The 25,706-nt window shown below is 43.2% G+C and overlaps 1 protein-coding gene across 1 annotated transcript in view; it reads left to right on the top strand.

Annotated features, from left to right (window-relative positions):
* Positions 1-10,589: 10,589 nt before the first annotated feature.
* Positions 10,590-25,706, top strand: part of LOC111141151 (PDZ domain containing 2) — a 222,257-nt gene continuing 207,140 nt past the window's right edge. Inside the window, exon 1 of the mRNA XM_022493511.1 lies at positions 10,590-11,065. Coding sequence (XP_022349219.1) covers positions 10,590-11,065 — 476 coding nt within the window. The remainder of the gene's footprint in view (positions 11,066-25,706) is intronic.

Genomic DNA, 25,706 nt, shown 5'->3' with positions numbered 1-25,706 from the left:
TGGTTCTCCTTGTTCTGAAGCTTGCCTTCCTCTGCGTCCTGTCCACAGGGAAAGCAGGCATTGAGCAGGTTGATGCCAGCACCCTGCCTGCATCATAATTGCATTTCCAGTTGAAAATTAATGAATTAATTCTCTCACTGGTAACTATTTATTTACACTCAAGAGGCAGACATTCTTTCAATGTGCAGACCGAACTCATGTTTCTGAGTCTGGAAGCCAAAAGACGTGAATGAGGGAAGTTGAACAAGATCAGGGTGACCTTGTGGCATCTCCCTGGCCTACTGGTGGCCTTCTCCGGCCACATTCTCTGCCTTTGCACCTGCTCCCACATGGTGATGTTGACACAGCAAAAGCAGGATCTTAGGAGACCATGCGTTCATCCTCCTCCTTTCTTCTCCTCTCTCAAGGTCATCACAGCAGTGCCCAGGTAGAACCTCCATTTGATGATTTCCAGGCTAGTTCCTTTCAATTTCAGCCATCTCTTGTCTTCTTTTCTCTCTACTTCATTTCTCTCCTACCCCTTTTAACAGCCAAGATGGCACAGGGGGTCCGTTGAGAATGTGGGCACTGGTCTATCACACTCCTTCGAGCTTTCCTTCTCCTTGATTCTGGTCTCCTGCCTAGAAGAAGACAAGTGAGGATTCTCTTTTCTCTCACTCCTATGACTTTGACTTGCTTCTCATGACCATTGTCTGAGTCCTTTCCCACAGTGAGGCCCGGGAAAAGGGGATGCTCAAAGAGGAGGGTGGGCTGTGCTCCATGATCTTTTGGTTTCCTCTGAGGATACTGCCTCTGCACCAACTGCTCCAGCCCTGACTCCTGGAAGCCACTGGAAGGGAGGGAGTGGAGGCTGGTCTCTACACAGGTTAGGCCCTTACCAGACTGGAGAGTCTGTGGGGCCTCAGTGGAAACACCGGATTTCCTCTTGTACCACCACCACCACCAGCAGCCCCCCCCCCCCCCCCCCCCCCCCCGGCAAGTTGCTTCCCTCTTCTTGAAATCTTGTGTGTTTTGGGTTTTTTTTTTTTCCTGCTGTTCCAAAGAGCTTTTATTCAGTAGGATATATTTCTTCTTGTCTTCTGGAAGAGCTGAACTGTGGTTATAAGCACATGAATGTAAAACCACCCCAGGGCCCCCCTTCCTCCCTTTGTCTTGGCAGATATTCAAAATCTGATAAAGCAATTTGGCCCATCTCTTCTGCAGTTTAAAACTTCCCTGTGTTGCCTATATGCTTCTAAATGAGGCTAGCAACTCCCTCTTTGTCTTGCTAACTCAGCTCCAAAGTTCAGGAAACTGCTAGAACTGGGGAGAAAATTAGTAGAACCCCTTCATTTGGCAAATAAAGAAACTGAGGCTCAAAGATGCTACTTGACCTGCCTGGGGACCTAGAGCTAGCTAACGGCAGAGTGTATTGCTGGCTATTATAAATATTTGAATCACTGCTAATTAATGATGAAGTCAGACACTGTGCAGTTACATGCTAAAAATTTAAATAAATATAAATTTGAATTTACCCAAAACTCTAAACACTAGAAGCAGCTAAACAGTACAATTGTTCTGAAAGAAATAACAGTAAAATACTGTAAAATAAGACTATTTTTTTAAAGATTTTATTTATTTATTTGTCAGAGAGAGAGAGCACAAACAGGGGGAGTGGCAGGCAGGACAGGCAGAGCAGGTAGAAGAAGAAGCAGGCTCCCTGCTGAGTGATCCCAGGCCATGACCTGAGCCCAAGGCCAGTGTTTAACCCACTGAGCCACCCAGGCATCCCGTAAGTCTGCATTTTTAAAAAAAATAACTCAAGTGTGGCAAATTAGGAGTGGGAGATACAGGCTTCCAGTTTGGATAAAAGGCATACCGTAGGGAATCTAGTCAATGATTTTGCAATAGGGTTGTGTGGCGACAGATGGTAGCTACACTTGTGATGAGCATAGTATAAACAAAGTATAGGGAAGTTGAATCACTACATTGTTTACCTGAAACTTATGTAACATTGTGTTGTCAACTAGACTCAAAATTTTTTTTAAGAAGCTCAAGTATAATCGAAGAACTTCTCATGCCTGCTGTATATTGGTAATAATGGTCAGTAGACTTGTGGATGACAGATGGGTGGCTCATAGCTGCCCAGTCCATACAAAGTGGACATGATGGTCACATTAAGATGATCACATTTAAATGAGCATGCACAGTGACTCATGATTATGGTGCTGCTATCATAAAAGTTGTGACTGTCTCCTTCAAATATCCATGTGAGATAGCAACTGTTTCAAAATATTAGATTGCCGTTTCACAAAATGTGGCTCCATAAATGTTATGGAGTTGCATGTTATTTTCAAATTGAGATCCTGGGGCACCTGGGTGGTACAGTTGGTTAAGTGTCTGACTCCTGGTTTTGGCCCAGGTCCTGATCTCAGGGTCGTGAGATCGAGCACCGCGTCAGGCTCTACACTCTCTGCAGAGTCTGCTTAAGATGCTTCTTCCCTCTCCCTCTGCCCTTCCCATTTGTGCTCTCTCTTTCTCTCTCTCTCTCTCTATCAAATAAATAAATAAAATCTTAAAAAAAAAAGAGAGAGATACCTAAACTCCAGAAATATTATTAACCCAGAGCTGGCCACAGTTTGACATTCTGAGTATAGAGTCCTAACTTCAGATGTACAAATTTGTTTTGGTATTTGAAGCCACGGCGAATATATTTTAGCAGTAACAGAAATAATTTATGGTGTTCATTTTGGTTTTCTGTTTCCCAGATGGTTTTTTTTTTTTTTTTGCATTCGTCATGATAGAAAACACGCATGATGTTTCATGAATTTCTGTAATTTCTGTTCATTCCTCTTTTTTGTTATTTGGACAAATAGTGCATGTTTGAGGACATGCAGTATCTTCAAGTATTAGCTTCTCAAAATAGTTGACAGGTCAATTTTTTTCCTTTCATTCCTCTTTCCTTTCTTCCTACTTTTCAAGGGTTATTAGACCCAGAAACCAAAGGATCTTTGTCTTGTCTTGATATGTATTTCTCTCTTCTTTAAAATTGAAGACTGGATGTGGTAGTCCCTGAGGTCCCATCTAGGTCCTCATCTTCTGTAATTTATATGGGAACACTTCTTTCATCCCCTAAGACCCCAGCATGGGTCTTATAAAGCCTCACTTTCCAGAATCCATCATATGCCCACAAATGTACCATTTCATGGCCCTTCACACACGTTAGTTAACAATCTCTTTGCCCAGTGGACCACAGCCTCCACAGGGCTATTCATCATTTCTTCTCTAGCTTAGCATAATCCCTGCCACAACTGACTCTTGTTACATGAAATAAAAGTTAGATCAACTTCTGTCTTATATGCACAGCTACTGATCTAGAGTCAGCCATGTAGATAGTTAAAAATTAGCCACTAGCTTGTTCTTAGAAAACATAAGCCAACCTAAAGGAATCATAATCATTTGTATTTTCAATGTTTCTCAGTCAGTTGTGGGTTTTTCCACAGCATTGGGGGCTGCATAATGGTGCTAGCAAACATTGAATGAATTCATGTGTGCTTTTAGGTCTTTTAGGGGCAAAAACATGCACTGCTGTTGTTGTTGTTTTGGTGACCCAAATCAAGGTAGAAACTTAATGATAGCTACTGAGGACAGAGTAGCAGGGCTAAAGTTGAAACACTCAGGGTTATATTCTGGATCTTGAATGTGAGGGTGAAGAGTAAATTAAAGCAATGTATTCATTAAGGATTTTGTTCACCTATAACAGATTGTCTAATTAACAAAGCTTAAACAAGGTAGGGGCCCTTTTTTCTCTACTGTAATAAGTCTGGAAGGAGAATGTCTAGGATTGGTATAGATGCTCAAGGATGTTTGCTTTATGGTTGGTCACAAGATGGCTGCCAAAGCTCCAACCATCACATATGCATTTTAAGCAAGCAAAAAGAAAGAATACCCATTAAAAAAGAACCTTTCTGAAAACCCTACCAAACAACTTCATAGGCCAAGACTGTATGTTATGGTCAACCCTTTCTGAAGGTGCACTAAGAAACATGCTTTTTGTTTTGTTTTTGTTTTTGAAATATTTTATGTATGTATGTATGTATGTATGTATGTATTTGACACAGAGAGAGAGAGAGAACAAGCAGGGGGAGCAGCAGAGGGAGAGGGAGAAGCAGGCTCCCTGCTGATCAGGAAGCCCAATACGGGGTCCAATCCCAGGACCCCAGGATCACCTGAGCCGAAGGCAGACACTTAACTGACTGAGCCATCCAGGTGCCCCAAAGCATGGTTTTTTGACTGGATATTTGTTCCTTAAACACAGATGGACTTTTGTTAGGAAGAGGAGAGAAGAAATATTATTTAGGCAGCTAGCCACAGTTCCCTCTTTTGATTACTCAAACATACCCTTCTTTCCATGCATGGGATAGATTCCCCATTCGCAAGGGACTTGGCACCCAAACCTCATCCAGTTAGTTTATCAAGATTAGAGCCCTGGCTCTCTGGGTGATGTATGGTCCCTTCCATCAGTTCTGGATATAACTCCTGGTGACTAAGCCCTGACACATCTAACCTGCAGTACTAGAAAAGATATAGAAGAACTACAATAAGAACTTCCATTTTAAAAAGGAGGGATGGAAATATAGCAGTTACTCTCCAGTAGCAATGACCAAATCCTCAGAAGCAAGAACAGCAAGAGTTCAACCCTCCCTCTTGTGGCAGGAACTCCTGGTCATTGCCCTCCATGGCCCTCTTCTCTCTCTGGGAGGTTATTCCTCATTCATTGTCTTCCATGGCCACACCTGTGATAGGTTTGGAAAGACACCCTTTCTGGGGACTCTACACATTACTGGTTTCTTATAGATGTGAATTGCCCAGGGAAGGGAAGGAAAACAAGAGTTATGAGATTGCTGCGGGAATTGAACTATCCCAGGCTGTTACAAACCAGGTTTGGGGTTTGGCAATACAATTCCCCAACAGCTTAATAGGCTCCTGGTCAATTCCTAATGATTTGTTTTCTTTATTTCTAGCTTATGAGTTCTGCCCATCCCCTAAATTTTAATTTAACATATACTACTTAATGTGCACTGCTGGAAGAGTTGGAACCATGGCTTCCAGTGGGTAATCACACCTCTGGCAACAGGCTTACACAACCTCTGTCCAGTAGGGTACCCTCTACCCCCTTCTGATAAAGCACGTTTTCTTAGCCTTGCAGGGTCCAGAATACCAGCCTTTCTGGAAATTTAGATTGCAGACTGAATGTCCGGAGTACCTTCCTTAGGGGCACCTCGGTGGCTCAGTCAGTTAAGCATCCAGCTCTTGATTTCGGCCCAGGTCATGATCTCAGGGTCATGAGATGGAGCCCTGCATGAGGCTCGGTGCTCAGTGAGGAGTCTGCTTGAGATTTTTCTCCCTCTGCCCCTCCCCACACACTCTCTCTCTCTGTCCCTTAACCAAGTAATTAATTAATTAATTAATTAAATGAGTACCTTCCTTAGCAGAGTGGTATTTCTTCCCATCTCACTTGCTGGCTCAGTTGAGGAGCTCTAGACTCTGCTGAGAATGACAAGTTATCTACCCATATTCTAAAAGTTTCGTACCATCTTCTCTAATACCACAGCCTCAATCAACACATCAATGACTTTCCAAGGTATAGCAGGTGGCACTTTAACCAAATATTTTACATTAAATATCTAGGGTCACCTTTCCAGTCTGCAAATATCCAGGTTCTTTTTTTTTTTTTAAGATTTTATTTATTTATTTGACAGAGAGAAAGAGTAGGAGGGGCAGAGGGAGAAGCAGACTCCCTGCTGAGGAGGGAGCCCAATGTGGGGCTCAATCCCAGGACCCTGAGATCATGACCTGAGCTGAAGGCAGACACCTAACCAGCTGAGCCACCCAGGAACCCCAAATATCTAGGTTCTTGACATCTGCTTCCCTCCCTTCTTTTCTCATCCTATTCCATGTTTTAGATTCTATTACTTTTCATTCCCTCAATTCTGGGTATCATGTTGTGTTATTTGTTTGGGGGTTAATTCGGCTAGTTAGCTGGATTTGGAAAAATCCAAATAACAATGATTAAACAACATGGGGATTTATTTTTTTCTTTTCATTTCTGTTCTTCACGTAAGTAATGCTGATGGAAGCCCCATCCAGCAATCTCTACTTTCATCCCATTGGCCAGAACTATGCTGTATACTATCAAAAGGCCGAGTTTTAGTTGAATATATCATGCCCAACAAAATGAAGGGAAAATGAGAGAATGGCTATTAGATAGAAAGTCACTGGCTTCTGACACAAGGTCCCTATTTATTTGTTATGCGAGGCCCATTGGTGGTAATGGAGCAGTGGTTACAGGACAGATCGAAGTCTACACAGCCAAATCTGATGAGACTTAAAATTAGCCTCTCGAGGCCTTAATTAGCCACTCTGATTTTGTCATTTATCTGAGTTTCCAAAAAGGATATACTAATAATATCTCCCTACAGTATTGTTGTGGCAATTAAATAAGGTAATCCTTGGAAAGTGCTCATATAGAACAGTGTCTGAGTGTGGTTATGCTCAGAAAACATTAACCATTAGCCAGTGTTGGTAAAAGTAGGGTCAGATGCCTTTGATTTATAGAGAAGGAGACAATAGGGAAGCATCTAGCTTAGTGGGGGCATTTCCCCCTTATTCTCTCTTTCGTAGCCATACCTATCCACATGCCTATCCCTAGGCAGCCAAGCAGGCTCTCACCTCAGGGCCTTTACACTTGCTGTCCCTCAGCAGGGAACAGCCCCTCTACAGAGATTCTCTCATCTCAGCCCTTCACTTTGTTTCGGTCTCTTCTCAGATGGCCTTTCTTAATCCCTTCATATCTCCATCATTCACTACGCTCTGATGCTACCATAATTCTCTTCATAATATCAATACCCATCTGACATAATAGTATTTTATGTTTACTAATTTGCCACCATCACAATACAGGCTTCATGAGGGTCTGTAAGAACACTGTTTGGTTTAGGACCCTGCGTATGACAGGCACTCAATGAACATCTGTTGAATGAATAGTAAATATTTAATCAACATTAGTTTACTTCCAAAATGTGAGATTTTCTTTTACTGGACACAAATAAAAAATAAAATAAAATAAAATGTGAGATTTTCTAAAAGTCAAAAGAGGAATCTAGTCCAGAAGAAAAGAAAACTAAGGAACTTGAAACTTAGCAGAGTTCAGAATAGGTGGACATCGTGAATTCAGGATGATCACAAGAGGGAGTTCATATGAGACAGCCCAAATTAAATCTGTCTTCGAATAAGGTCCTGGATAAACCCAAGGACCCTTCTGTGCACCCCTCTGACAGTTTCAGGGTTTAGCCTCTGGATTTCAGGTGACTCTCGGGATGACTTTGGTCAGATGATTTGTTTCACTTCGTTTGGTGTTTCTCCATCTTTTGCATTATTGTCCTGCTCTCCTCACCCTGGAGCAAAAACTTAATTTAAATTCTACTACAAAATATTAGATACTAAGGGGTAAGATTCTGTCATATAGAATTGAGTTATGCAGGCAGGCGCTACCATTATAATATTTAAGACTTGTTGGACTCCTCATTCCAGAACTACGTTTCACCCCCTTGTGGGTGATATTGCCCTACTGGACACGCATAGCGTAGCTGAAAGAGGACCTGAGAAAGATGGTAGATTCTAAACACAGTATCAAAATCTTTTAAAAAGCATTCATTCTCAATTTTGAATGGCTAAGGCTGTCAGCTTCAGGCAAGTCAAAATTAATTTAAATTATCATGGCTATTTGCTTTGAGATGGGACTCTAATTGGAGAATTACATATGATAGATAAAAGTGAACTGGAACATTCTGCGGACCTTCATGTCCACAAATTCTGCTCCTGTTGAAATTGATCTTCAAGATGAGAAGCATTTAGACCTCAGCACAGATCAGCCACTGAGGGATATTGGTATTTGTAACTATTTGCAGGTTTCTGGCCTGCTGTATCTTCTCTAGGTCAATGTTTTGTTCACTGGGATGTTTCCTTGGATGTTGTGAAAGAACCACTCATTTTATAGTATTGCAAAATCGTGTATTTTTTCTTATGGTCAGAGTCATCTCAAATCATTATAGTAGATTGGAATGCTTCTACTCCCCTTGGTTATAGAAATAGGAAAAGGAGTTGATAGAATAGGGGGCTGGAAGGATTACTGGAAAATTCCCAATGACAGGTATGGAATTCAAAAGTTACATAGCCCATGAGCACCAAAATAAGACTAAATGTCTTAAAATAATTTTTCTTGTTCTCAAAATTCCTTCCCTGCCTCCACAACATTCCCAGCAGTCAGGATGATGTCTCCTGACCCCAGTCCAAGGTGAGCCAGTCAGCTCAATCAGCTATGAATTTCTTCAGGGCAAGGAATTTGCCTTATTGATGGTATATTTTCAGTGCCAAGTTCAAAGCCTGGTTCTTAATTGATGTTCAGTAAATATGTATTGAATGACTACAATTCGACAGCAAGAAGAAAAATTCTCTAGGGTTTTCTTCAATCAGGTTTATTTAAAGAGCAACTTACCTAAGATATTTACCCTGTTTTCATAGTTATGGGACCATCTGAACTGTGACTAATAGCCTGAATCATTGACCATTAAAATTGTAATTTAAAGGATATTTAAAAAAATTGTTTTAAATGATCAAGAGTCTACAAGTTGATGGCACTGTGCTGGGGTAGGGAGTACACCAATGAATGGGACACTGTCACTGTATTTAAGGACCTCACTGTTGAGTTTGACAGACCTTGGAGGTCACTTAGCTTAACTTTCTCATTTTACAGATGAGAAAACGGAGACTCATAAAGATTGCTAGGCCTGATGGAAAATGTTTTGATTTATTCATAAGATTTTAATATGTCTGTGTGGAGTCACTTTGCAGTGAGAGGTGTTACTTATTTTGGCCAAAGGGAACATTCAGTTTTAGTACATTTATGGATTATCTTTTCTTTGATCTTACATTTCTTTTTTAATAGGCATGTGATTATGTAGATGATATTTGCTAAGCTTTTGATTTATTTGGAACCAATTAATAGCTGGCACTCGAGTTCTTTGGAAGCTCAAAACTTGCTATATTGGAAATTTCTTTACGGTGATTGAGTAATAAGGTCGTGTGTTATTGACATGGCTTCTGACACCTAGCCCATTTATTATTATTCCTTGTTAAATCACTTCCTGAGAAGGCTAGAGAATGTTTTCCATCTTAGATGCCATAGTTTATGTTGACTTTCTCTGGGAGAAAGTGAAATTCAGAGAAGAGAATGAAAAGAGTCATTTTTCTGTGTTTACGAAGGATGGAGCTGAAAATTTTCTTTGGTGGATGGGCAGTGGAATTCAATTAGCCTTTCATTGTGGGGATATATTGTGTGCCAGGCACCATGCAGAATTCAGGGGGCTGGATGGCTGCCAGCTCTCATAGGGGAGACCTGCCTCCCGCAGCTGGCAATGCAGGGGGGATGCATCAAGGGTGGTCAAGGGCGAGCCACGGGCAGGCCAAGTCTCCTCACCTAGAAGCATGGAGAAATATTTCTTTGGAGGAGATAGCTATGGGGTTGGACTAAGAGTAGGTCAGTCCCAACAGTTAACCAAAAGAGAAGCGACTAAGAGCTGCACAGTGCATAGGGACGCGATCCCCTCTGAGGCTGCGTGATCAAGACGGAATGATGGCTGAGCTTAGGAAGGTTCTTGTCCTAAGCCAGAGCCTGAATCTCTCTGTGCTTTTAATTGGCTCTTCCTCTTCCGGGCATCACTGTCAGTGCTGGAATGGAGAGCCTTCCTGTGTATGCTGTTGAGCTGATCAAAGCAAATGGACGTAGATTTTAACTTCCTAAAAATGTAAGCTCTTACATGTGTCTTCCAAGGAGTCTTTCACTTGGCCTCCTGGTTGGAGATGAGTTTGATGGGAGTTGTTTTAGAGAAAGTCATCTTATTTCCCTGATGATCAGGAAAACTTCCTGGAGAAAGTCATTGTTCCAGAGGTTTCTGTCTGGGGGAAGGGTGCATATGTGTGTGTGCGTCTGTGTATCTGTGTGTCTGTGTCTGTCAGTACGTCTGTGCATACAGGATGGAGGGATCTTAGCTGGGGAGCGAGGAGAGGCATGAGTTTCCTGGCTCACAAAAGCAAACATAGTCCTTCTGTGTTACAGGAGGCCATGTGGTCTGTATCAGAGGGCTCACTTTTGTGACCGAGATTTTTTGTTTTTTCCTCTTCCAGGCCTGAATGGGACCAGGTGAGGTCATGCTGTGGCTGCTGGAGGAATACTGCATTTCCGGGTCGTTTGCACGGGCCCTGCTGTGAAGGGAGCCCCACGAGAACTTGTCAGACGCTTCCTTCCTTCTCTTGCAGAGCGCTCCAGGCCCAGCGGCTGTTCCCCTGCTGCTCTGATTGTGTCCTCTCCTCCTCTTGCCAAAGCAAACAGCCCGGTCTGGAGTAGGCATCCTGTAGGCTCATCTGCCAGCCTGAACATGAACACAGGCAAAGCCGATGACAGCCAGGGTTCCCAAGGGACATGGGGCCTTCCGGGGTCCAGCCCGCAGAAGCAGGTCCTCTCATGATGTTGGCGTCTGGGAGTGAGCACCATGCCCATCACCCAGGACAATGCCATGCTGCACCTGCCCCTCCTCTACCAGTGGCTGCAGAACAGCCTGCGGGAGGGCGGGGATGGCCCCGAGCAGCGGCTCTGCCAGGCGGCCATCCAGAAGCTGCAGGAGTACATCCAGCTGAACTTTGCCGTGGATGAGAGCGCCATCCCACCCGACCGCAGCCCCCCGGGGATGGAAATCTGCACTGTGTACCTCACCAAGGAGCTGGGGGACGCAGAGACTGTGGGCCTCAGTTTTGGGAACATCCCTGTTTTCGGGGACTACGGAGAAAAGCGCAGAGGGGGCAAGAAGAGGAAGACCCACCAGGGCCCTGTACTGGACGTTGGCTGCATCTGGGTGACAGAGCTGAGGAAGAACAGCCCGGCCGGGAAGAGCGGGAAGGTCCGACTGCGAGATGAGATCCTCTCCCTGAACGGGCAGCTGATGGTCGGAGTTGATGTCAGTGGGGCCAGGTGAGTGGGGGAGCGCCAGTTGGCGCAAGGGCTGGACGGGGGACCCCTGGGGCTAACTTACGTCTGCTGCTCCAGTCTGTAGCTGCAGAGGGTTATGAGGCCTGCTCTGGTAAGAAGCCAATGGCATTTGTCCTCTAAAGGGAAAATGCACTAAGCTGAAGTATTGTGGTATTTGTATTTTTCTTTTTTGCTTTGTTCTCTTAGAGGACTCAGACTCACTTTTCTTTTTTCTTGAAACTTGGGTTAGAAATAAAATAAAATGGTGCATGACACAAGAGTATGCGAAATGTCACATTGAGTTAGACCCTCTTCCATTCAACCCAGCATCTCCCCTCCAGTTAGAGCACCAAAGGTTAGGTCCTGGATATATTTCTATCTGCCCATCATAGTCCAGAAGCCCCTTGAGATGCTTCGAACTGTCTTTGGACCACCAGCCACCCCTGCCCTCGGCCCCAGTTTCTCCATCCTGGAAGATCCACTTGGGTAATGAGCATATGTCTGTTTTTCACCTCTGTGGCCACCCATCATGGCAGTAAGTAATGGCTGGACTCTTGTTTCCCAGGTGGATCCGAATCCCCAAGACCACCCTCAGACTCAGCGATTTACTAGAAGGATTCAAAGGACTCAGAAAAACTCAGGTTACAATTTATTACAGTGAAAAACATACAGATTAAAGTCAGCAAAGGTAGGGGCGCCTGGGTGGCTCAGTGGATTAAAGCCTCTGCCTTCAGCTCAGGTCATGATCCCAGGGTCCTGGGATCGAGCCCCGCATCTGGCTCTCTGCTCAGCAGGGAGCCTGCTTCCTCCTCTCTCCTCTCTGCTTGCCTCTCTGCCTACTTGTGATCTCTCTCTGTCAAATAAATAAATAAAATCTTTAAATAAATAAATAAATAAATAAATAAAGTCAGCAAAGGTAAAAGTTACACTGCGTGGGGTTCCGGAATGAGAACAGGTGCGAGCTCCCAGTTGTCCCTCCCAGTAGAGTTGTACAGAAGTGCTCAATTCTCCCAGCAGTGACGTGTGACAACATCTGTGGAGTGTTGTCAACCAGGAAAGCTCATAGCCTTGGCATCAGGGTTTTTCTTGGGGGTCAGTCACCCAGACATGGAGTCCTATGTAGCTGGCCTTAGTTACTCAGTGTCTAGTTCTTCCAGATTTCAAACTAATGCCACATGGCCAGTTGCCCCTGTCATAAATCACATTATTAACATAAACTATCTGGTATTAGGCAGAATATTCCAAGGGTATAGAGGTTACCTCCCAGGAGTTAGTCAAGAACCAGTTCTTTCTTTGGAATGTACATGGGTTGAATATCCCAAATTTGCTGTGTTAACCCTTTACTGCACACCAGGGTTTTAGAAACAGTTATATATGGAAGAGAGAAGAAAAGAGAAGTTTGAAGATATTCTGAGATGCATAACTTTTGTCAAGCCTTCACAGGCTCATGTGGAGGAGCACTCCTATGTCCCAAGAGTAGAGAATCATAGAAAGAGGTCACCTTGAGAATCATGGTGACCTTTCACTGAGGAAGCCATCTAAACCAAGGAGACCCTGAGGGGAAGAAGCCAGAGCAGAAGTATCTTAAATTTAATCTTCTCCTTCCCTTCAGTCTTCTACCAGACTTTACATTAGCAGAAACCAGCTAGAAGCCAATGGCAAGGAAGCCCATTGAGACTGTCCATATTTGTCAACCTGGGCTAAAGGGCAGGGTGGAGAATGGTGGAGAGTGGACATGGAGGGGCAAGAAGAAGTGATCAGGCTCATATACTGTGTTCTAAGTTTAAGTGAGCCAATGCGTGGAATAGTCCTGGCACAGGGATGGCTGGCGTGTTGTGAGTGCTTACTCAGCTGACTCTCATCAGTATTCTCTTTGGGTTGCCTCTCTGACTGAAAAGATATTCTTGGCTCCTAGCTGGGTCCTGAACTGATAGTTATTGGGAGAAGCTTCATTTACAAGGAAGGGTGTTGAAGAGAAAGGATATTATTTAAAATTAGAAATTGTTCTTAAAAAAGAAACAGGACTGGACACTATAGTATTTGTTGGTGTTGAGAAGATGACTCCAGTCCCTGGTGGCTGGGTCCTCAGGGTTAGAAGCAGGGATCAACATGGAGCTTGAGGCGGCCCTCCCAGAGCTGCCCCTGAGAGTCCCCACCATTTGCAGCTGTCAGCTTTGAGGGGAGCTGCTTTGGATGCAGAGGTAGAAGGATGATCAGGGAGGGGACATCCAGCAGGAGAGCATAATGGTCAAGAACTCCAGTCTGGAACCATACAGCTAGTGCTACCTCCCCAGGCTCCCACACGTACAAGCTTGTTGACCTTGGAGAAATCATCCCTCTTAGCATCGGATTCCCTGTCTGTGACATGGGAATGGGGACACTGTTGATCCAATGACTAAATGATGCAATAATGCATATAAAGGGCTCAGCCCTATGTTTAGTACATAGCTCAATAACACATTAGCTTCACAATGACTGTTGTACATGGACAGTGTTTGGAAAGACTGGGAGTTTCCGATCCAAGAGGTTGCTCGAGTCTTTAGGATTTGGAAGACTTTTTCCATACTGGATAAATTTCCTCATATCTGTTCAGGAAGCTCTTCCCATTGCCTGCTTAAGGCTGTGGAGTCTTTATGAGACAAAGTTCTCTGTCCCAGGCTCTGAAAGCAGATATGATCCTGAAATGAGAAGGCTTTCCAGCTACCAGGAGAAGATTCTTTGGTGATTTTAATTTATTCCTTGGAGGATGATATCCATTTTTTTGTTTTTTCCAAAGAAAGAAGATACAGAAGAATAGAAAGGTGATGGGCCCAGGGTCATGACAGAAAGTGGGACGGAAAACTAGACTCCTTAATGGAGGCTCCAAGGAGGGAGCAAATAGGTGTGGCGGGGGAAGCAGTAAACTGAGTCTGGGATTCTGGGTTCTCACCACAGGTCTTCTAGCCATTAGCTCTGAGACCTGTGTGTAAGTGCGTTGGGATGATGGACTGTGGGAGGGAGGGAGGTGACCTGCAGCCACCTATGCTAACATGTTAGGAGTGAATCTCTGAAACATTTCATTTGACCCATCTGAGCTGGTTTTATCATTCTAGAAGCTCACAGAGGTGAAGCAATGTTCCCGTGACGTCACAGTGATAACTGGCCGAGCTGAGAGACTCAGTCTCCCTCTTCTGACTCTCAGCTGGGAGTGGTACCTGATTCAGCACACCATTCCACTTCTGTGTGCTCAGGAAGAGAGGCTCGGATGGATGTGGTCAGCAGGCATCTGGACTGAAAGAGCTAAAGCTGAGGAGCTTGGAGAGTGGAAATATGAGAAAGGGTTGGGGAACAGGTCTGTAAGATGGCTAATTGTTATGCCTGGGTGTTGTCAAACGTAGCTGGGATTTGTTTTACTCAAGTATGGTAAGACATGTGGATAGGAAAATACTGTCATAAAGGGAGAAGTTTACACTCACAGATCCCTAGAAGCAGGAGGAACTTCACACCACACAGGGCTACATGGAGAAACACCAGTGTCAGTCAGGAGGCAGGGGGAGAAGCGGGGAGAGCATGGCCCAAAGCCTTTATTAGGGTTTTCAAGTTTTCAAGGGAAGGTTTGGGTGAAGCATGGTAGCTACTCTGAGCAGTCTTGGGATTTGGTAGTTTGAATAATTACAGCAGATTCTGAGCTATAGGATGGTCTCTGGTTGTCTAGTGGCTCTCCCGGGGAGACTTAGGAGCAATAATGTCTTGCTGTATGAGAGTCTGACAAAGGAGAGAGTTGGGGTGTGGGCTCTGGATTGGTGGATTTGTATATCAAAGGCACACTCTCAGGGGAGTTGTTTGCTATTTCTAGGAGTTGGCTAAGCCCTAGGAGGGTCAGTCTCTCTGGGATCAAGGCCCAAATGCTAGAACATCAAGAATACAGAAAATAAGGAAATAATGGTCACTGCACTGGGCTTCTGGAAATTTTCCACAGCAGAGGAAATAAATCTCCCAAACATAACTTTCTCACTAGTGAACAGTCCTGTCTCTAAAATTCCTCTCTCTGATGGTACAGTCACGTGTGATTACTGGATGGTGAAGATCTCCCCAGAAGCCACAGAGATGCAAGGGTGATAGAAGGAAAAGACCAGGACCCACTGGTTGGTCTTCAAAAGAGGTATGAAAATGAATCAAGTAATGAGGAAGGACTCCCAGAGTCCTGGGCTCCCAATACTCATAACAACCAAGAGGTTAACAAGACAGAAGGAGACTAAGTTCAATTTTCCAAGGTTCCCTGCCTAGTTCTCTGGTACAATTATAAGAAGTACCATTGGTTAAGCAGTTGCTACCACCGTGGACATTCTGCCATCTATTATCTCATTTTAGACCTATCACAACTCTATGAAGGATAGCTTTAGATGAGAAACCTTGGCCACAGAGGCCATGTAACTTGCCCAAGGTCACCTAAGGAAGAGACAGAACCAGATCTGCTACCATGGTCTGTGCTCCTACCTCCTGTGCTATACTACCTCATCTCTGCCCCAGAGGTAGACACTGGTCCTTGCCACATGGTCTGGGGCTGAATTTCACAGATGGTTTTCAGCTTCACAAAATACTCTGCAGTCTAATGGCAGACACCAGGGAAGAAAATGACTAGAACACTCTAAGGCTTAGCCCTACCTAAACTGACAAGGAAAACTGAAGCCCCTCCCCCAATCTTATAAAAGGAAACCCAATTTTAATATAGAATCTTTTTGGCAAACATAACTACGCAGAACTTTAGGACTAGAAGCACTTTGAGATTAAGTATCAAGGAATTTAAAGTGTTTTGAATGTTCTCAAGATGCTCCTTTTCACTCTGTAACTGGCTAACAGTTTCCTTCAACACTAAATTTTTCCACATACCTGTGTAGGTTTTGCCATAAAAACTGGTGAATACAAATTAGGGTTTTGTAGAGACCCCAGTGTATCTCTGCAAAAAGCAACCTCAATTAATGTGTATCCCCTTACTTGTAAGCATAAGATCCCAGGTGTCTGTGTACTAATATCACACCCCACCCTATCAATACGATATGTTAGTTGTCCACGCCATCACTTGGAATTATAGTATGAGGCACTCTTTTGGGCAATCCATTCTGTTCCCTCTCTTGAGTTTGATTCTGAATTCAAAACTACCTTAGATGATGTTGTGGTTTGAACCGTGTCTCCTAACCACACCCACCTATCCCCCACTGCCAAATTCATACTATGAAGTCTTAAACCCCCAGTACCTCAGAATGTGGCCTTATTTGGAAATAGTGCGGTTACAGATGTAACTAGTTAAGATGAGGTCATCCTGAAGGACTAGTAGGACAAATCCAGTAGGGTAGTGTCCCACAACAGATTTGGACACAGACATGCCCCCAGAGAGAGCACCAAGTGAAGACCGTAGTTACGTTGCCACAAGCCAAGGGAAGGATCGGGAGCCAGGAGAGAGGCCTAGAATGGATCCTGCCTTGGTGCTTCAGAGGGAGCATGGCTCTGCCAACACCTTGATCTCAGACTTTTAGCCCCCAGAACTGTGAGACAATTTTCTGTCACTTGGGCCATTTGGTTCATGGTACCTTCTTATGGCAGCCCTGGCAAACTAATCCATTTGGCATTTTGACCCTTGTCACCTATAACTAGTCAGTGATTCGGGCCATTTCCTCCCTGACAAGAGTCACTCTGGAAACCAGAGAGCGTGGTGGATGTTTTTGGAAGAGGGCACTGAAAATTGTGGGTGTATTACGCGTGGGAGGAGCTGGTGCCAAATGTGGAAGATGAGGTCTTGGCTTGCTTATTTTAAAAATTAGCCTAGAGTCAATCTGTAAACTTCATCCCCAGAGGAAAGAGCAGAGAACTCAGAGCTACGGGTTTCACATCCTTCTGCACCCCAGAACCAGTTCCAAGAGTAAAGTTGTGACTGGCCCCAAAATCACAGGCCCCACTCTGCTTTCTCACTGGATGATTCTCCTCAGGTCTGGAGTTTGCCTCTCTCCACTCTCCGCTGGCCCCTGCAGCTCCGAGAGCCCCTTATTCTTTTTAGTGGTAACAGCCCCATCTTGCAGGCACAGCTGGTAACACACAGAGGAAAGTGTTTATTTGCAAGCTCTTATCATACCTACTCTAGGGAAGATGGGATTTTTCTGGAATGTTCTATTTACTTTTGTTTGGTGGAAGGAGAGCTGAGAAGGTTTTTCAGATGATTTCCTACAAGGAATACTTTGTAACCCCAGTCCCTCCCTCCCTCAGCCAGCTTTCTATAAGTAAACCAGATCTGTTCCCTGAGGACAGATTGTTCCAAATTGGTAACAAAATATGGAATTAATTAAAACATAACCCACACAACAAAACAAGTAGCCTTTTCTGAAAAGTAAAAGGGCCCATGTTTCACTTAAAATGTATTTTCCAGGATGTGAACCATGACTGGACTTTTTTGTACATTAATAAACAGGAGAGGAGCACAGTGCAAAAGAACATGGAGCTCGGAACGATGGGCCTGGCTTCCAGGCCTGCGTGTCGGCTGTGTGACTTTGGGCGAGTTACCTCAGCTACAGGAGCCTGACGCTATTTCCCCAGTAGGATCATTTAGTGGATTGGATAAGATGATTTAGTTAATGTACTGAAGAGACATCTAGCATATGGTAGATGTTCAGTCAAAGCTAACCTTTAACAAGCATCCTGGTCAGCCTCAGGCCATCTGAACCCAGAGCACAGCGTTCAACCGAGAAGACGCCTTTGAGTTAGAGGGACAGAGGAGAGCTTCAGACCTTAGCCATGCACTCAGCAGGAAAGAGAAAGATCCGCAGCCCCGAAACCAGGGTGATATCAAGTACTGAGCAACTGGGAAGGCATGGGTACCCACCAGGCAGAAAGGATGCTGATTCCCTGAAGGAACAGGGTTCTGGAGCCAGAGTGCCCCTTTGAGTTACCGGCACGTGGTAAGTCTGTGCGATCCCAGGAGACAGGTCAGGGTGCTGAGCTCGCTGGAGGGCCCAAGGGGCTGTGGGCAATCAGCCAGCTAGCACAGGAACATTATGTTACGTACTGGGTGGGCTGAGTATCAGCCCTGACCACGAGTAACCTTCAGCACAGTACCCTTTGCCTTTAAATTGTGCCTAAAATTAAATTTAGGGTTGTTACAAGCTCAGGCTCTGGTTACCCATAGCAACCTTGAGTTCTCTCTAGGTTATAGCAGATTTTAAACAGAGTGTCAAATGCTGCTAGAAGGTGTAACTTGGAGAAATGACTGCAGGTAGTGATGTAGGAGACACAGAAAGGAGGAATTGCCAATTATACCTTTATAATATGGTCTCTGGGGCCATTCAGCGTGAGCATCCTGCCTACCTGAATATGCCCAAAGGCACCGGTGCTCTATTCAGGACTGTATATATAGTAAGAGGTGACATCATGATGACCTAGAGACATTCAGGCAAGGTTAAATTATATTCAGCTTCCTGTTGAAGAAGCTGAGAAGCGTGTAATAGACTTTAGAAAGATTTCCATTACAGAAGGCTAGAAGGAAAACAAGTTTCAGCATTTAAAATTCAATTATCTGGAAAACTCATCATGTAGAACAGTCCATTCCCCAAGGATGCCGTGGAAATGAAGCATTGCAGGACCTTACGTTTGTGCCCACTTCCTTCTTAGCCTGCTTTCCCCAGAAACCATGACTGGTTTCTGAAAGGAATCCCAGAGTTCATTCAAGTCCAACCAAGAAGGAAACTGAGGCTCCAGGGCATGGCTTCTTGGAGTCTAGGGCCTTCTTCAGAAGAGAGCAAGGACTAGAATTCAGGGCTTCTGACTCAAATTCTAGAACTTTTTCTTCAGCATTGCAAACAGTAACCAATGAAATTAGATTGTTTTTGTTTTTGTTTTTGCAGTTGACTGTTCACAGTAAAAACAAATAGGAAATCAAGTTTTTCTACATATTTCTACCCTGTTCTCTAAATGGATGGTAATTATATCTAGAACCTTCCCTCTCTCAACAAGAGTTTAACTTATAGCAGCTTCATGAATGTATTGTTTATTGATGGCCAGCTGTTGGATTGGACAGTGGGAGTTGATTTCCCTCAGGTCTTCAGAACGCTTTCTGGGCAAGGCTGTGGAGAATCTTCCACTGTTGTCTGCCATCTTGTGGCTGAAGTCGAGCACGGTGCTGGGAATTTTAGTCAAATTCATTATTCATTAAGCTGTGTGGGTTTCTCAGCTGTGCTGTTGGGATGGTGTTTTCAGGCTTTAGCGCTCTCTCTAGAATGGCAGCATCTGAGCCATCCCTGAGCAGCAAGTGACTCAGGTGCCATCTCTCTCCACTTGGTGCCTGGTGTCCTCATGCTGTCTGCAAAAGGTACCCATCCCAGTTCCCCGTGGTGTCCCCTCCTAACACTCCCAGCCCTGGCCCTCAGGTCTCACACATGAGTCGTGATCTGACCAACCCACTGTGCTAGGCTCTTTGTGATGGATGGTGGAGGAAGCTGGCCTTCCCCAGTCTAACTCAACCCTCCTGAAATCAGAAAGCCTCAAGGAAAGTGAATAGCAGAACCATGCCAAACACTACACTGGCCACGGGGGTGGATTTTTTGAGAAAACTGGCAACTTTGGCACATTCTCACCCACAGCCCACAGGTAATGAATGTTCAGAGCCACTTAGAGAGCAGCGTTTCAGGGTCTGCTTGTCCTCAGGGGGGGAAGAGATTACACAAAAGGAGACACTTTCTATGATTTTTTCCAGAGCACCATCCAGAGATCCCTTTCATGTCACCCGCTGTGCCCTCTTCTCCTCTGGTACCCCCACCAGAGCCTCCACTGGGTGACTGACTTGAGCCGCGGGAGATGGAAAACCCAGATCTCCCACTTAAGACACTGGCTTTGAAACGTCTAGCATTACTTTTGGAAGTTGTCATAATTGTAATCGTGTAAACCACAAAGAGAAAAAGGACAAAAGCATCTTAGTGTGATGGCGGTGTTACTGGCCTGACTTCAAGCCCATTTCTACTCCATGGGGGCTCCTAGGCCCTTGTCAGCCTTTTCTTGACTTCTACTCATTTTTTAGGTCCAGGTATTAAATAAGTAGTAAGCATTTTTGTTCTCTCATTTTGAACACCAGATGCCCTTAAATGACTCTTGAGTCCTTCTTTTCCAAAAGGTTATTCAATTCCAAGCTTTGGCACCTGTTTTGGCCCTGGTCCCTCTCAGTCTTGTGACACAGATGCAGGTAATACATGGCTGGGCTCAGCTGTTCATAATCAACCTGTTTGCCAAGTACCGAGGTTAAAAGGCTTGAAATTCCTGTCTTTTGGTGTCACCTGTGGGTTGCTGCCTCCTCCTGGAAGGGAATAAAATCTGGTATTTTCAGGACCCAAGTATGTGTGTATAAACACACACACTCACATACACACACACATATATCTTTGGTACCAAAGATAAAACCCAAACATGGGTTTTAACAGAGATATAGATTTCTTCATGGAATTCTTCTTTGAAATCTGATCTTCCTTCAAAGATTTTGAGGGGTGAATTTGTTATCCTATATTTAAAATGGTTGTGAAGATGTGATTCCTAGTGGCTTTTTAGATGATCAGGCTTACCTTTGTTGAAATGCACAAAGCAACATTCAAAGGTGTGAGCATCCGGGTTCTTTGCATTTCACAGCCCTCGAAGCCTGGACGCAGGGACGTCCGCCGTGATCTAATAGCCGACTCACCCCACAGTTACCTCGTTCAGAGCTCGTTCCTCACCAGGGAAAGGATGATTCTATCATTTACAACGTTTCCTGGACTGAAATTTAGCCCATTTCCTTTTGCAAAGGGGAAGGGAGACAGAGGGCCAGGCTGTTTCCATAGCCAAAGTGCATGTTTTCTCCGCTCTAGGGCCTGACTTGAGGTTTAGTCCATTTAAATGGGGCCAGGATTAACTAAGAAACTTTTTTGACTTTTGTGATCACAGATAGACTTTCACAAATGTCCCTAAGGGAAGCTGAACTATTATGGGGAGAAGAAGGAGTGGGTGTCCTTAAAAATTCAGGCTCTGTTAAGTACAGGTCTCTGTCAAATTGCATGGCAAGTCTTGAGGTTTTTTTCTGACTCAAGAGCTTTATTTAGTCCAGATGTCCATTCCTGTGAAGTCCTTGTCTGACCCAGCAGAATGAGCAGAGAGGACTTGAATGGCGGTCACTGGAAACGGTTCGTGCTTTGGAAGATCTGTTGCCCAGTGGGACGCCCAGGAAGATCTGTTGCCCAGTGGGACGCCCTATCCATGAGATAGGTGAAAAAATTATTAGCATCCCAAGGTACATTTTTTAGCTTAAAAAATAAGAAATTGAACTTCACTAATATTTTAGATATGGTTGACACTGGCATCTTTATTCAGTTCATATATCAAAGGATCCTGTGTCCTGTGTGGTATGTGATTTGTCCTGAGGGAAGAAAGGATGATCCACAAAGACCTCCCTGCACCCCCCACTGCTGCCCTTCACTTATTAATTTACTTTTTGACTTATTTCAAGGAACTACAGTTTTTGTAGTCTCACTCAGTGAAATAGGTTTATGGACGAAATTATTTCATTTTAATTAAATTAAACTTTACCAAATGGACAGGTAAACTAAAATTCTTCAGGGGAAAGAAAAAGAGGATTAAAAATAACGTAATTGATGCAGGATAAGCCAACCATAAGAAAATGGCTGGGTTGACCCTTCTTACCACTGGTATAGACTCAGCCACAGTATGTGGTAAAACCATGACAATCTACTCAGATTGACAAGAAGTCAAACAAAAAATTAAAATTTGAAGCTACAAGAAACAATGTGAAATACAAATTTCTAGCCCCTATCATTAAAGAAAATCTCGCTGTAAGTATAGATTGTGTCTTGAGATAATACTTAATGATGGTATGAGGCCATCATAATTGGGAAGATATTTAAAATCTAAAGACCCACCACATGAATAGAAATAGTTTAAAATGTTTTAGCAATGGTTAAAATCACGCCGTACCAAGTCTAGTCCAGAATGCTACTAAACTGAATATTTAAAAGCCTATCTGGAATTTTGTTTAGTTGTTTTAAGGCAAAATGTAACATCATTAAGAAAACCCTCATTCTTCCTATTGCAGTCAAAATAGCCAAAATAACGCATGGAAAACGATATAACTGCAAAATAAAATGCCCGATTTTGTCAGCAAATTCTGTTGGAAGATGCACAGAAACATTGCTCAAATTTTAAAGAAACAGTGTGCAGTGTGGGAGGTTTGCTAGGCAGTTGGAGGAAAGTACTGCTGTTTCTCACATGTTCCAAATAAGGGTATTTGCTTGATTCTGTTTCAGTAATGAAATGGAACACCTACTTATTTGTGAGTCACTAAAGGAAAGAGATACCAAAAAAGATATATTTTCAAAAGTCAATGACTTTGTTAGTTAAAATAATGCTTTATGGGAAAATTATGTAAGGTAACAGCTGCTTTAACTAGAATAAAAAAGAATTCGGAGTAAGCTTACAAAAATAGGCCGGAACAAGAAATTGATTCACTTATTGGTCCTGGGAGAGTTAACACAGCAAAGAAGCTAGAAGTGAAGACAGAAGACGGAGATGCCGGCAAATGTCATCAGTATGGTTAATTTTATAAAAATAACGACCTTTAAAATCAGTTGGATTTTTACTCTTCTCTGTAAGGAGATGGGGGAGAATCATGAAAATGTTTCACCAGAGAGAGGTCTGATGTTTATCTCAAGCCACAGCACTTAAAGTCCTCACACTTAAAGATGACAGTGTGCTTTCTCTTGTACAAAAAAGACAAGTGTTTGAAACTGGCCCACCTCTTGTTTGAAAACAAGTGGTTTTCAGTGACTTCTTTTCTGGAGGCTGTTTTTTGTAGACCAAACACTCATAACCCATTTCTCCAATGTCAAGATAATGTTGTACCAATAAGAGAATAACTGCTATTTGAAAGAAACTCATGCTACAGAAAGAGCATTTTCAAAATGAAATGTTTCCCATTTATGTGAGTTTTTTTTTAAAAAAGGCTTTTTGTCAACAAAATATTTCATATGTATATTTGAAATATTTAAAGCAAAATTTTCTATTTTTTTTAAATCTACCAAAGAATTTTCAAGAATTTATCTGTTTAAAAGCTATTTTAATAGAGTGTACCTTTCGACGACTTTGCAAGAAAGCTCAACTAAGTTGAAAATTAACACAAAGTTTTGACCGAAACCTTAGTACAAGTGGTGGATAGGGTTGGAAAATAGATATTATCATTGATGGAAATCCTGCCCTACTGTGATTCTTCTGTTGGGGTCTGTGTATCCTAGTGAGTTATCTTCAGCTAAGGGAGCCCTTAAAATCCACATCCATTTATTCCTAACTCAACCATACTTGTGAATGATCATATCCCAGAGTGTAAAGCATTTGACAGTCTTGAAATATATTTAACTGTATAGCTTTTCCTAATAATAATATTTGTTTTACATCATTTATTTTACTAAAGGTGAAAAAAATTTTAAATATTAAGTACTTCACATTAGATGTCTCTTTTAGAAAACTTCTTTATATATGTTTTATAATATATGTCATGTACTAGTACAATAGTACATGCATGTGTTAAATAAATAAACACATCTATTGGATATAGCTAGCTAGCTAGCTATATATTTATATATAGATATATAGTTTGTTTGTTTTCTTTTTACTGAAAGGCTTGAGAAGTCAACACTTCTAGAGCAGTCAGTCATCTCACAGATAGAGTTTATCCCTGTCCTCCTAAGGAAATGTCTCCTTTGAGATTTGTAGGATCTAGATGCTTCTCATCAATCCCATGCCCACCATTTCTCCTCACTTGGCTCTCCAGAAGGCTGATCTCCTTGGATTTTGTAGACTGGTTCCCCTTCCTAAGCTCTCCCAGTTCCTCCTCCTCGCTTCCCAGGTCTGCACCCAGAGTAACTCCATGGGGTGTTCTGGCTACCACCCCCCCCAACACAGACACCCGGGCTCCTCTCCTCTCATTCCTCCTGCTAACTGCCTCCTCTCTGGACCATTGGGTGAGCACTCTTTGGCTCATTGTTCTTCTGTTTATTCGTTTCAGAGCAACATATTTATAAAGCTATTACTTAATTCCTCAGGCGCCCAGTCCCTCCCCCATACTAATCTTTTTTTTTTTAATCTTTTTTTTTGTTTGTTTTCAGCATAACAGTATTCATTGTTTTTGTACCACACCCAGTGCTCCATGCAATCCGTGCCCTCTCTAATACCCACCACCTGGTTCCCCCAACCTCCCACCCCCCCACCTCTTCAAACCCTTCAGATTGTTTTTCAGAGTCCATAGTCTCTCATTGGTCCCCATACTAATCTTTATTTATTTCAGTGGCAACATTAAAACACTGAAATAGCATTTTATTTTTTTTTTAAGACTTTATTTATTTGACACAAAGAGATACAGCGAGAGAGGGAGCATAAGCAGGGGAATGGGAGAGGGAGAAGCAGGCTTCCTGCCGAGCAGGGAGCCCGATGTCAGGCTGGATCCCAGGACCCTTGGATCATGACCTGAGCTAAAGGCAGACGCCCAATGACTGAACCACCCAGGCGCCCCTGAAATAGCATTTTAAAGGAACAACTTGCAATTCTACTACACTAATTCTCAGTGAATTTGATTTTTCTGTGTTAACATCTCATCTGTGACCATGGGGGTCTAATCCCGCCACACCAACACAACAGATCTGTTTCCATCTCATCTCTGTTCATCTGCAATATATTTTGTAGACTACCTTTCTTAATATTTATTTCCATTTTAGAGGATGTGTGCACATGGGGAAAGCACTCAGATAGGACAGAAGGACAGTGAGTGATAAGTATCCCCATTTCAGACCCCATCCTCTAGTTACTACCACTAGCTGCTCCCCAGGGCCTCAATCTGTTCCCAGTTTGGGGGTATCTTTCTAGGAATTCTGTAAGCATATGTAAGTTCTCTCTCTCACTTTCATATGGACGGGGATACACTATCCACACTCTTCTGCATCTTAACATTTTTGTTGTTCTTAAAGGTCTTTAGAGATTGTTTCAGATCAGATCACATGCAGTCATTCTTTTTTTTTTTAATATTTTATTTATTTATTTGAGAGAGAGACAGTGAGAGAGAGCATGAGCGAGGAGACAGTCAGAGGGAGAAGCAGACTCCCTGTGGAGCTGGGAGCCTGATGCGGGGCTCGATCCCGCGACTCCAGGATCATGACCTGAGCTGAAGGCATTTGCTCAACCAACTGAGCCACCCAGGTGCCCCAGGCATTCTTTTTAACAGTGGCATAATATTCTACCAAATGGTTCTAATATGATTTATTTAATTGGTCATCAATGGATGAGCATTTTCATTGTACGATCTTTTATTTATGTCATCAGTTCTGCAAGAAATTTTATGTCGATGTGTCTTCATGTATTGTGCGTTCACGTACACATACATTTCTATAAAAAAAAATAAATTCCTAGAAGTGGAATCCTCATGCAGATCACATTTTAAATTTTTTAGTCATATGGCAAATTGCATCACCCAAGAGGTCACACTAACTGGCATCCCCTCTGACAGAATATAAAAGTAATGTTTTTCCTACACCTTTAACACCGTAGGAGTGCTTTTCAAATATTGAGTCATACTACATGCAGGAATCTGTCTTATCCTTTT

The sequence above is a fragment of the Enhydra lutris genome, unplaced genomic scaffold, assembly GCF_002288905.1.
Source record: "Enhydra lutris kenyoni isolate GAN:26980312 unplaced genomic scaffold, ASM228890v2 scaffoldscaffold5, whole genome shotgun sequence".
In the NCBI taxonomy this organism is placed as follows: domain Eukaryota; kingdom Metazoa; phylum Chordata; class Mammalia; order Carnivora; family Mustelidae; genus Enhydra; species Enhydra lutris.
Note: the sequence above shows the minus strand (reverse complement) of the source record. Positions and strands in the feature narration are given on the sequence as shown.